Source organism: Stenella coeruleoalba (assembly GCF_951394435.1).
Source record: "Stenella coeruleoalba genome assembly, chromosome: 5".
NCBI lineage: Eukaryota > Metazoa > Chordata > Mammalia > Artiodactyla > Delphinidae > Stenella > Stenella coeruleoalba.
In genome coordinates this window covers 61,429,119-61,441,845 of record NC_137150.1, presented here as the reverse complement: position 1 = coordinate 61,441,845, position 12,727 = coordinate 61,429,119, and the positions used below count along the sequence as shown (strand labels likewise).

At 36.7% G+C, this 12,727-nt stretch overlaps 1 protein-coding gene across 9 annotated transcripts in view; it reads right to left on the bottom strand.

The window, feature by feature from the left end:
• Positions 1-12,727, bottom strand: part of YEATS2 (YEATS domain containing 2) — a gene marked incomplete at its 3' end in the record, with an annotated part of 115,072 nt that overhangs the window by 49,761 nt on the left and 52,584 nt on the right. For 8 of the 9 annotated variants that reach the window (XM_079922513.1, XM_079922517.1, XM_079922518.1 and 5 more), the window contains 3 exons: positions 6,659-6,770; positions 2,952-2,996; positions 527-707 (listed from right to left, as the gene is read on the bottom strand). In XM_079922513.1, coding sequence (XP_079778639.1) covers positions 527-707; positions 2,952-2,996; positions 6,659-6,770 — 338 coding nt within the window. Of the gene's footprint in view, positions 1-526; positions 708-2,951; positions 2,997-6,649; positions 6,771-12,727 lie in introns of those variants that run through there. The other variant, XM_079922521.1, reaches the window with a different exon arrangement.

Here is a 12,727-nt window from a genome sequence, read left to right as displayed (position 1 = left end):
CATTTAGAATCAATTTTATATCGTACTTGTATATGTTATATAAGTGAACACTTAAATACTTAACTATATACTTATATATTTACTAAATAAAAAGATGCCATAGTCAAAATACATTTGTTGATGATAAGTCTTATATTGTATTTTAAATAAGATTAGATACTAATATTTGAACTTCTTGTTCACACAATTATGGACCAAACAAGAAAGTCTTCCTGTAACATATTAGAGGAAACCATTATATTCATCAAAGAATAAAAATGTAATGCTTTTCAGTGAGTTTTGTGTTCTATAAAATGTCGATAAAACTGCATTAAAAATTTTTTCTGAGAAGAGTAAGGGCTTGGCTATTTTCATAATAGGTCTGTGTAGAAGAGCAGCATGCCTACTTATGCAAAATTTATTTTCCATACACTCATAAGGCACTGAAAACAGCAGTTCAACATCAAGTGATGGAAAGGAACACGCCATAATGACTGCTCTATACAAGGTAAAAATGCATTTCCATACAAGGAAAAATATATACTACCTTTCTCCACAGAGGTATCAGGTACTGGCTCATGTGACTGCTTTACTGGTGAGGACGCTTTCACAGGGGCTGGAATGGTCAAAGGCAAGGATGGTGGGGCATCTGAGATGTCTGACTCGGAGGACTGAGGATAAACGGTGTCTTCTCCAAGAGAATGCCGATGGAGCTCAACATCCACTACCTACACGATCGGGCAACAACTGGGCTCATGAATCCATCATCAATGTCACAGAAAGCCCCAAACCTGTCTCAAAACATGGTGCTCTAACAGACGTTGCAAATGATTTCTATTCATACTTCAAAGGCAATTTCAATCTCAATAACTAAAGGATTTATCCCAGAATGTAATCTAATCTGGCTTAATAGATCACTCAATGAAACCAATCATAAAATTGGGGAACTTCCATTTAGTGTTTCTGCACCTTAGAACACTCTTTCCCCCAATCTCAGCATGACTGCCTCTTTCTCACCATTAGGTCTCAATCAAATGTCACCTTCTCAGAGAGGCCTTACCTAACCAACCTAGCTAAAGCACCCAACTTGTCCTCCGGCTACTCTCTTCTTTATAGCACTTATTTGTAAGTGAAATTATCTTATTTGCTTTTATATTTACCATATACCTTCTCCCTACTCTCAATACAACCAAGAATAAAACTCCTTGAGAGTAGTAGCTACTCTCATTTGTTCATTTTTGTATCCTCAGTACCTGAACCAGTGCTTAGCATATAGTATGTGCTCAATAAATAACTTCTGGCATAACACAGCACATTTCCCTGAAGAGAGTAAGGTTTAACTTAGCTAATTCTAATCATAATGGCTACTGCTGATATATCATGAATACCAAAAAAGGAGGGGGAGGATGGGGTGGGAAAACAAAGTTGAAGGTCTAATACTTTCTGATTTCAAAATTTATTATTACAAAACTATAGTAATCAAAACAGTGTGGTACTAGCATAAAGACAAATAGACCATCAGAATAGAATACACTCTCACACACATGGTCAAATTATTTTTGACAAGGGTGCCAAGACCACTGATTGGGAAAAGGACAATCTTTTCAACAAATAGTGCTGGGAAAACTGGAGATCCACATGCATTAGAATGAAAGTGGAAGTTTACTTTACACCATATACAAAAATTAACTCAAAATGGATCAAAGACCTAAACATAACACCTAAAACAATAAAACTTAGAAGAAAATATAGGGGCAAAGTGTCATAACACTGAATTTGGAAATGATTTCTTGGATATGATACAAAACGTACAGATAGAAGAAAAAACAGATAAATTAGACTACATCAACATTTAAAACTTCTGTGCATCAAAGGACACGATAATAGAGTGAAAAGGCAACCCACAGAATGGGAGAAAATATCTGCAAATCATATATCTGATAAGAGATTATCTCAAGAATATAGAGACACCTCCTAAAAATCAGCTACAAAAAAACAAACAACCCAATTCAAAAATGGACAAAGGATTTGAATTCACATTTCTCCAAAAAAGATATATAAATGGCTGATAAACACATGAAAAAATGCTCAACATCAATAATTATTACAGAAATGCATACCAAAACCACAAAGAAATACCACCTCACACTCCCTGGATAGTATCAAAAAAACAGAAAACAACAAGCACTGGCAAAGATGTGGAGAAATCGAACCCCTTACACACTGTTGGTGGGAATGTAAAATGATGCAGCTGCTATGGTAAACAGTGTGGTGGTTTCTCAAAAAATTAAAAATAGAATTACTGTATGATCCAGCAATTCCACTTCTGGGTATACACCCAAAAGTACTGAACACAGGGACACGAACAGAGAGACCCACATTCTTAGCAGCATTATTCACAATAGCCAAAAGATGGAAGCAACGCAAGTGCTCATTGACAGACAAGTGGTTGAACAAAATATGATGTATACATACAACAGAATGTTACTCAGCCTTTAAAAAGGAAGGAAATTTTTATTCATGCTATAACATGGATGAATCTTGAGAACATTATGCTAAGTGAAATATGGCAGTCACACAAAAAAAAGAATACTGTATGATTCCACTTATGTGTTACCTAGAGTAGTCAAATTCATAGAGACAGAAAATAGAAGAGTGGTTTAGGGGTTGCGGGAAGAGGGTGAGTTATTATAAATGGGTAGTTTCAGTTTTCCAAGATGAAGAGTTCTCTGGAGATGAATGGTAGTGACAGCTGCGTGAAAATGTGAATATATTTAACACCACCTAACACTTTAAAATGATTAAAATGGTCAATTTTATGTGTATTTTATCATAATTTAAAAATAAATAAGTAAATAAGGGGGGAGAGAAACTTTTTATAAAATTAAGCGTTCATTTTTTTTCCTAATTGAAAATGAAGATCAATTTTCATTCTACTTGTTTCCAAATAATACTGTAGGAAAATAACCTACCGTCTCTGCTCCAAGAGTCTGCAAGCCAGTATAAGTTCTGTCCAGCTATTGAAAGACAGAAGAGTATTAAGTTTCACTATGCTTACTTATAAAGCTTAGGATACAGTCTTATCTAAAACCCCTTTCACTGCAAGTCTTCATATCATAGGCTCTACTTTTTCATAACATATAAATTCATCATGTCAATAAAAACCCTCAATTTTCTGAGAGAAAAACTGAGTAAAATAAATAAAAACAACCTCAGACATATAGGTAGTTATTATAAAAACAGGCTATAAAAATATACATGCAGTGTGATGACACAATTATATACTTAGGGTATATTTACTAAGCACTTGTGCAAAAAATGAATGAAAATTTAGGCAATATAGGCAATACTAATAACTACCAGTATATTAACTTCATGGATGATTTATTTTAGAGGAGAGAAAGGAGTATAAATTGAGGGAATGTCAAAAATATAAATAAAAAAGTTTACAATTACATACAAAGAGGTTAGGTTCTTATTCTTATACTTTAATTTATATTTAAAATTAAAATTTAAAAAAAGGATTTGTGGCAGCTTACCATATAAATCTTATACAGGAAGATCAATAGGTAAAAATGGTTAAGTTGGGTAGAAAGGAAAGAAAAGGAAAGGAGAGATGGGGGAAAAAATGAAGCCAGGGATAGGTTAGTAAATAGAAAATTCTAAAGGCTTGCAAGAAGTAGATTTCAGTCTGGCTGAGTTCCTTAGCAGGGAACACAGAGAAGACAACTCAGTCATGAGACCTAGTGTTCATAATAGAAAAGGCAATAGAGGGTAGATTTATAGTAGCACCATGGAACACATCTGGAGTTTTAAACCTTCGCCAACAGGTTGACTGTTAAAAAGATACGAGCAATTTTAAGGCTACATCCATTCTGCATATTCTCCAGAGCACAGATATAATAGTCTCTGTAATCTGCACTGGCCGATGTTTTATTCTTGGGACCACATTTTGAGAGAGACACTGATAAAACAGAACTATTATCAAAATGACAAGAGAAACTGGAAAGAAAGCACAGCATACAAGAAACGTTACAAGAACAGGTTTTGGCTGAGGAAGAAATGATTTAAGGAGAGACACAAACGTTATCATTAAACATTTTTAGAGTTCTGACAAAAGAAAACAAAGTCCTGTTCTGTACTATTCCAGAAATCAAACTAGGATAAATGAGATCAAGGTTAGAAGGGGGGGCGGGGGAGAAACGGGTAACAGTTTTAGGTAAATTTATGAAAGAAGCTTCTAAAAGTTTATTTACTAAATGGATAAATGGATTGTTTTGGGAATTACTGTGCTCCAGTGATGGTTGAGGAGAGGTTAGATGACTACCTGTCAGGGATGCAGATATGTGAATTTCATCCCAGAAACTTTAAATTTTATTGAACTCTTAACACTTAGAGTATTTAGTATATAATGTAATTATTACAGTATCAAATATAGATTGTTATGTACTACAGAATTTCAGAATACAGAGGGATTGCTATGGACTTTAATAGCCAGGAAAAGCTACATAGGAACGTGAAGAATGGAAAGAATACACACAGGCATTCGAGGAGGGAAGAGCATAAAAGACTTAAGAGCTGGCCTAAGGCATTTCTGGGACATGAACAGACCTGGCGGGAGTAGGAAGTTCATGCAGGGGATTAGTGTGAGATAATTTAGGGCAAAGTATGTCAAGTCAAAATGTGAAGAGCCTGGAATAGTAGGCAGGGGAGTCTGAACCTGAATAACAGGAATTCAATCAAAGCTTGTCAGAGAGGAACAACATAATGGTTCTCCTGTTTTAGGAAGACTAATCTGATGGCGGTGTACAGAATGGACTGAGGGAAAAAAGACAGATTGGCATTAAAGAAGCTAATCAGGAGACAGAGTATAAGAATAGCCTAGTAAGAGTGGAAAGGGCGAAGGGTAGTCTAAAAGAAAAATTAATGGTCTGCAAGTGAACAAATGTTTAGAACACAGAGGGAAAAATCAAAGATGGTTCTGAGAGTTACCAAAGAAATTGCAGGAAAAATGATACTCCAGAATAAATAAAGATCAGTGGTCACAACAGAGGTGCTTAAGTTCTCAAGGCCAATCAGCATGTAATATATAGTAAAATTAAGGAAAATCTGGTAAGAAATACTTTAAAAACTGTCTCAATCATTCACCAGGAACTCTAAGGACAATAAAATATGTATAAAAACTATGTAAACAATTCCCTTTATTTTAGGGATTAGGGTTGGGCCCAGTGCAATATAAGATGGTATGTACAGTGCTTAAAATAAGTTAAGAGGAAAGCAAAACTATTTCAGACCTTCCTCTAAGTAAGTGGGAACATATCCTGCCCCTCCGAACCAAGTGGCTATATGTTCTTTATTTGGTTTCAGTTCTTCTCTGAGGTTATAAGGCAATCTTGTTTTACAGTAATCTCTAGAAAATAACTTAAACATGAAGTTAAGTAGTGCTGTTTACCAACAATGGAGGACAAATCTCAGGCGGCCTTAAGGTTGAAACGGGTACATTTGTGGAACAAAGGGAACAAAACAGGAATTATGAAAATGTACTCAGATTCACTTGGGGGCAATTAATGAGAATAATGTGGTAAATCACAAAGTAAGGGCATTTGGGGAGAAGTTCAATATTAGGATTATATTTTATGGAGAGAAAATGTACATGAGGTTACAACAGAGAGGGATGTGGGGCACTTTAAAAAAATGGTCTGTCTTCCAACTATGAAAGTTAAATGTTTATTATATAAAACTGGAAAAGAAAAACACACACATGCACACACAGAAAAAAGGGGCAGGAGAAACCTCCCACAATGTCATTACTTCAATTACTCCAACTTTTTAGGGTATTTCTTTTGTGTTTTTCCCACCTATTTAAAATCTTGGTTGACCTCGTACTATATACATAGTTTTATACTCTATGCTTTTCATTTACTAAAATGGTAGTTTTTCCCATGTATAAAAAACACTTTTTAAAATAAAATTTTTAATGGTTACATAATAAACCATGTGGATATATCAGTTAAGGATTTCAAAAGTATTACAACCTTCCACAGTACTTAATATTTCCTAAAATATGTTCACTTCTATCTTTATCCTTAAAAGATAAATAGACAAGGCTTATTATTTGTGCCTCTTTTTACAGAAAATTAAAATGTAAAGAGTAAAATACAGATTAAAAAGAAAAAGATTTCATTTACTTGTTAGCCCCAGGTAGCACAGTACAAGTGAGCTCTGATCAGAGATTCAAGTCTTCTGATTATCTGACCAGTTCATCTTTTTAAAGAATATACATTCTGCTGTAAAGTGACCCCTTCCCCAACCTTCAGAAGGCAAGTGTTGTAGCAGTAAGCAAAACACACTCAAAAAGATTTATCCTGCTCCCACTATCCATGGCCACTTCTCTCAGAGGGCTAACCCACCACTTTAAGTGGAGGTGAACAAAGATACTTCAGGGCTTCCCTGGTGGCACAGTGGTTGAGAGTCCACCTGCCGATGCAGGGGACACGGGTTCGTGCCCTGGTCCAGGAATCCCACGTGCCGCGGAGCGGCTAGGCCCGTGAGCCATGGCTGCTGAACCTGTGTGTCCGGAGCCTGTGCTCCGCAACGGGAGGCCACAACGGTGAGAGGCCCGTGTACCACACAAAAAAAAGATACTTCATTTCTGGGGAGCAATGTTTTGTTACAATACCTTCAGATTATGTATGATATCTATCCGCTTGTTCTGGCTGTCCTTAAAGTGTACTTGAACTCTGACAGGAAACTCACCCCAGCCTCTTCTGGTCAAGTGAAAAGGAGGCTCTCTAGGGAAAAGCAGATATTAATGTATTAGTCCATGTTCACTCTCTCATTCTAGAAAGAATAGTTTTCCCATAATGGCTAAGTTAGAACTTCACATGTTTCTAATAATTATTTAGATTTCCTCACTTGATGCTAAATCAATACGCTGAATTTTGCTAAAATGCGAAATCATAAAAAATTCAACTCAAACCTACATTAAGCTTTCAACTACTGAATACTTAGAGCTAAGACACTTATACCATACAATCCAATGTCATTATTTTCCCAGACAGGGAACTAAGGTGATTTGATGGATGTCGCAGTATTAAAGCCAGAATCCTTGATTGCTACTTGATAGACATAGGCTGGGAGGTATGTTCCCTACCCCAAGACAATCATTTATTCCTCCACTCTGGCAAAAACAAAATAAATCATGAATGCCCAATCTGAAAGTGACAATTTATTTGAAACTATCTACTAAGAAGACTTAAATTATATATGACTTTATATAATTTTAGTGAATACAGAGGAATGTGTGTGAATGCTAATTGGACTAGAGAATTTTCAGCAGTCAAAATGTAATTTGTGAAGAGAATAAAAAGGAAGATTGATGAGAAAAAGACTGGCATGCTGTTGATAATTGGTGTTGGGTACGTGAGGATTCAATATACTCTACTTTGTACTGGGTGGGCCAAAAGGTACGTTCATTTTTTTCAGTAAGATGGCTCCTAGTAGCACTTAGTTGTCTTTAACTTCATTTGAAACAATTTTGTTAGACTGTATGATGACAGCTGTCATATCAGCGTGCGTTTAAAAAAGAACTTATCAAAATGGGTGAATTTTTGTGTAGCCATTTTAATACTGAAGATGGAAGAAAAAAGCAACATTTTTAGCATATTATGCTTTACTATTTCAAGAAAGATAAAAATGCAACTGAAATGCAAAAAAAGATTTGTGCAGTGTATGGAGAAGGTGCTATGACTGATCAAAATGTGTCAAAAGTGGTTTGCAAAAGTTTTACGCTGGAGATTTCTCGCTGGACGATGCTCCACGGTTGCGTAGACCAGTTGAAGTTGACAGGAATCAAATCGAGACATTAATTGAGAACAACCAATGTTATACCACGTGGGAGACAGCCAACATACTCAAAATATCCAAATCAAGCATTGAAAATCATTTGCACCAGCTAGGTTATGTTAATCGCTTTGATGTTCGGGTTCCACATAAGCAAAAAAACCTCTTGACCATATATTTCCCCATGCGATTCTCTACTGAAACATAATGAAAACAGTCTGTTTTTAAAACAAATTGTGACGGGCGATGAAAAGTGGATACTGTACAGTAATGTGGAATGGAAGCTTTGCCTGTGGGGCTAGTGAAATGAACCACCACCAACCACACCAAAGGCCGGTCTTCATCCAAAGAAGGCGATGTTGTGCACATGGCTGGACTAGAAGGGAGTCCTCTATTATGAGCACCTTCTGGAAAACAAAATGATTATTTCCAACAAGTACTGCTCACAATTAGACCAACTGAAAGCAGCACTCGACCAAAAGCGTCCGGAATTAGTCAAAAGAAAATGCATAACCTTCTTCCATCAGGATACCACAGGACCGCATGTTTCTTTGATGACCAGGCAAAAACTGTTACAGCTTGGCTGGGAAGTTCTGATTCATCTGCTGTATTCACGAGACATTGCACCTTTGGATTTCCATTTACTTCAGTCTTTACAGAATTCTCTTAAATGGAAAAAATTTCAATTCCCTGTAAGACTGTAAAAGGCACCTAGAACAGTTCTTTGCTCAAAAACATAAAAAGTTTTGGAAAGATGGAATTATGAAGTTGCCTGAAAACTGGCAGAAGGTAGTGGAACAAAACGGTGAATCCACTGTTCAATAAAGTTCTTGGTGAAAATGAAAAATGTGTCTTTTATTTTTACTTAAAAACCAAAGGACCTTTTTAGCCAACCCAATATATGTCTGGAATTTTCCAGAATAAAAAGTTTAAAAATTTAATTGAGACCTTCATGTACTCAAGAATAATATGGTTTAAGTTAATGGAGGAAAGAGAGAATGCTTTAAAATTAAAGTGTTCATTATGAATCAATGGCTTGGAATTCCTATAATGAGAGAGAATGCCAAGATTGCAGGGAGAAAGGAACTTTCAGTGGGATGTGCTTTTGGAAAACTAAGGAGGGACATGAATTCAGTAAGGGCAGAGTCCAAGAACACAACCTGAGAGGAGTCTAGGAACAGATATGAATCATCAGGCACAAAACCAGAGGCTACCAGGAGAGCCCAAAGCAGGAAAAATCCCTGAGTGTGAGAGAAGCCTGGAAAGTAGAAGAAGCAACAGCTGTATTATAAACTAGAGAAAAGAAAGCAAAGAAACACAGTGCCCTGGATGGAAGGAACCAGCTGAGTTAGTAAGAGAAGTAGCCATGATGTCAGCATAGGTTAAGACAGCAATAAAGACAGGCTTGGGGTCAAATGAGAATGCTGACTTGAGACAGCAGCTTGAAAAGGAATCCAAAGGCAGAGATACAGTGGGGCCTACAGACATGGTGGACTTAAGAAGAATAATTAAGGGAAATTCTATTGATGACAAGTTTAGTCATTTAAATTCCAGTAAAGCTAAGTGGAAGGCCCAAATTCACTTTGCAATATTCGTCAATCTCATGGTTTGTATGCTGAATTTCTCTTACAAAGGATATAGTAAATCAGCTGTGCTCCTCAGTTTGTGTACATAGGCTAAACTCTAGTGAATGGACGGGAAGGACTGCTGCCAGGGAAGACAGAAGACAGACAAATCAGGAAAAAGGAACAATGCTTTTTAACAGGAAATTCCTCCCTAACCGTATTTTTGGAAACAAAAAAGAAATCCAAGACCTACCAACAGATAAGACAGCTACAGAAATGTTATACTTCAAAAGACATATGTATTTCACACAAAAAGGGGACTGCTTCCCCTAAATAGACTTCTATATTTCTAGATTCCTCATAGAGGGTGAAATGTATCAATAACCAAGAAGACAACCCACAGAATACTAGGCTTTAAAAAACTAGGCTTTAAAATGTCCTAAAAATACAGAATGAAGCACAATTCCTCGCCCAAATAATTCAAATGGGCAACCAGTCTTTTAGGATCACTTCTAGTGACCCAGAATTCATTACTTTAGTAACACTCTGTATCACATTTCTAAAGAGTTCTGTTATAAAAATATTTCATCTTCCTCCTGCATGTTACTTCTAGTATGCCTTCTACAATCACAAATTCCTCCTCCACATGACCTTCAAAAAACTAAAACATTCCACTAAGTTCTCTTCTTTTCAGGGTAAACACATTCTGTTCCTTATAACAGCCGCAGAAGCAAACACTTATATTGTTTACTATGATCCTACCACTGTTCTAAGCCCTTTATATCTATTAACTTATCTAATTTTTAAATCACAATATGAGATATCCCCTCTGAGACAGAGTGAGGCTAAATAACTAGCCCAAGGTCATGCAGCAAATAAGTAGTGGATCTGAGATTTAAACTCCAGGGCCCATGCTTATTTTTTTTAATGATACAAATGTTTTGAAGAGGCTCACTAGGACATTCCCTTGGGGGCTGAGCACACTCTAGTCTCTCATGCACCAAGGGCAGGAATATTCTACTGACACAGTAACCAAGTGTTCTTCATCTCTGCTAACCCTGTATCAAGTCCTGAGCCTGGCATACACTTAGTGACTATCTTGTGCCTAAAAGCAAAGTTTACAGTCACAGCTTTTAAGAAGTTGGCTAAGGAATAACTGAACCAAATGGAAAACAGATGGTCTACAGGAACAGAATCTACTTATGCTCTTCATCAGGTAATGTGCTCTGACGAGCAGATTCAGAGTGCACGATGAAAATACATGTGCTTTGGTCCAGAGATAAAGATTATCCCCAAGTTTCAAGGCAGCTGAAAAGATCTCGCCTACTCATCACGTTCCTTTAGATACCTGACACAAGAACCACCTTAAAAGCCTTGTAAAGAACACAGATTTACAATTAAATCTACGACACATGCTAATGTTCTGTCCTACCTGAAATTTAAAGTTCAGCTCTAAGAAGAATATTTTAAGAATACAGACAGGGCTTCCCTGGTGGCGCAGTGGTTGAGAGTCCGCCTGCTGATGCAGGGGACACGGGTTCGTGCCCCGGTCCGGGAGGATCCCACATGCCGCGGAGCGGCTGGGCCCGTGAGCTATGGCCGCTGAGCCTGCGCGTCCGGAGCCTGTGCTCCGCAACGGGAGAGGCCACAGCAGTGAGAGGCCCGCGTACCGCCAAAATAAAAAGAATACAGACAAACCAGAGTGTGTCAGAGAATATAACCTGGATGGCAGAGGAACAAAAAACAAAGTCACACGAATGACAACTGAAATGTGGATATTTGGCTTCGAGGAGAATAGAAGAGACCTACCAGTTGCTTTCAAAATATTTGAACAGCTACATGGAAAAGGGACTACACTGATTCTGTGTGGTGTTACAAAACTAACGGACGGAAAGTGTACTGTTTAGAAGTTAAAGGAAGTTAGGTCTCTGCTCAATATAATTAAAAACTTCCAAACAAACACAGCCACCTACAAATGGAATAGCTCACATCATGAATTCAATAATTCACTCAACAAGAAATGACATTTACTACATGCTGGACACTGTGCTAGATAGATCACAGGGAGAGAAAGAATTAAGAAAAGGTCCCAAACATCGAGAAGTTCTAAATCTACTAAGGGAGACATACATGTAAATTAATAAGTGTAATAATAAACTTATATACATTACTTGCTATAAAAACACAGAGATGTGGTTGATCATTAACAAATTATTTCTCAGGAGTTTTAAACACCAGAAGCACACAAGCAAGGATCTCTTTTAAAATACTATTTAAAAATCATAACCCAGTAGTTAATAAAGTATGGGAAAGTATGCTCTTGGGAAAGGTATGTAGTAATGGTGCAATTCACAAGCTGTGAAAAACTAACTGGTCAGATATACCACCACAGCCAGTTATGCAATACTGTCAAGAGTGTCATGGACTAGACAGAAAATAATTGTCAGAGGCTATTTCCATGATGTGAAGCCTCATAAATTTCAGAAAACAAAGTTCATTTACTATTAACAGAAGATACTACAGATGTATAAGATGAGAAAGAAATTTGAAGAGGAGCTATATGTATGATCTTTTCCTTGGATTTCCTCAGACCGTTACAATACAACCTGATAAGTGTGATTTGCCACCTTTACCGGCAGATTAGTAAAGATTTCTTAATAAATACAACTTCATATATTACTGCATGATATATTCTAAAACTTAAAGGAACTCAGTGTGTTTCACAAATTCCAATTCCTGGGATGAGAACTGAGAAATAAAATATGCATTGATTTGCATCATTAAGTATTTAGGGTTTTATGTAATGAGTTTTTAATCCCATTTTTGATAAATCAGATGTTTATCATCAATACAAAATATGATTAATACATTTTAACTGATTCACATGCTTTATATCAAATAAAATGTTTTCCTAAAACAGTATTTTTTTGCTGTTTTTACTATATAAAGGAAATTCTTGCTGGTCTGGACATTAAAACATATATATATGTGTATATATATATATATATATATATATATATATATATATATATATTTTTTTTTTTTTGGTACGCGGGCCTCTCACTGTTGTGGCCTCTCTCATTGCAGAGCATAGGCTCCAGACGCGCAGGCTCAGCGGCCATGGCTCACGGGCCCAACCGCTCTACGGCAATGTGGGATCTTCCCAGACTGGGGCACAAACCCGTGTCCCCTACATCGGCAGGTAGACTCTCATCCACTGCATCACCAGGGAAGCCCCCATAAATTCTTTTTATTATTTATATTTTTATAGACAAAGTACTTTTTAAACTCATCTACTATTTCTTACCAAACTCACTAAAATATGTGTATTAAAATACTGG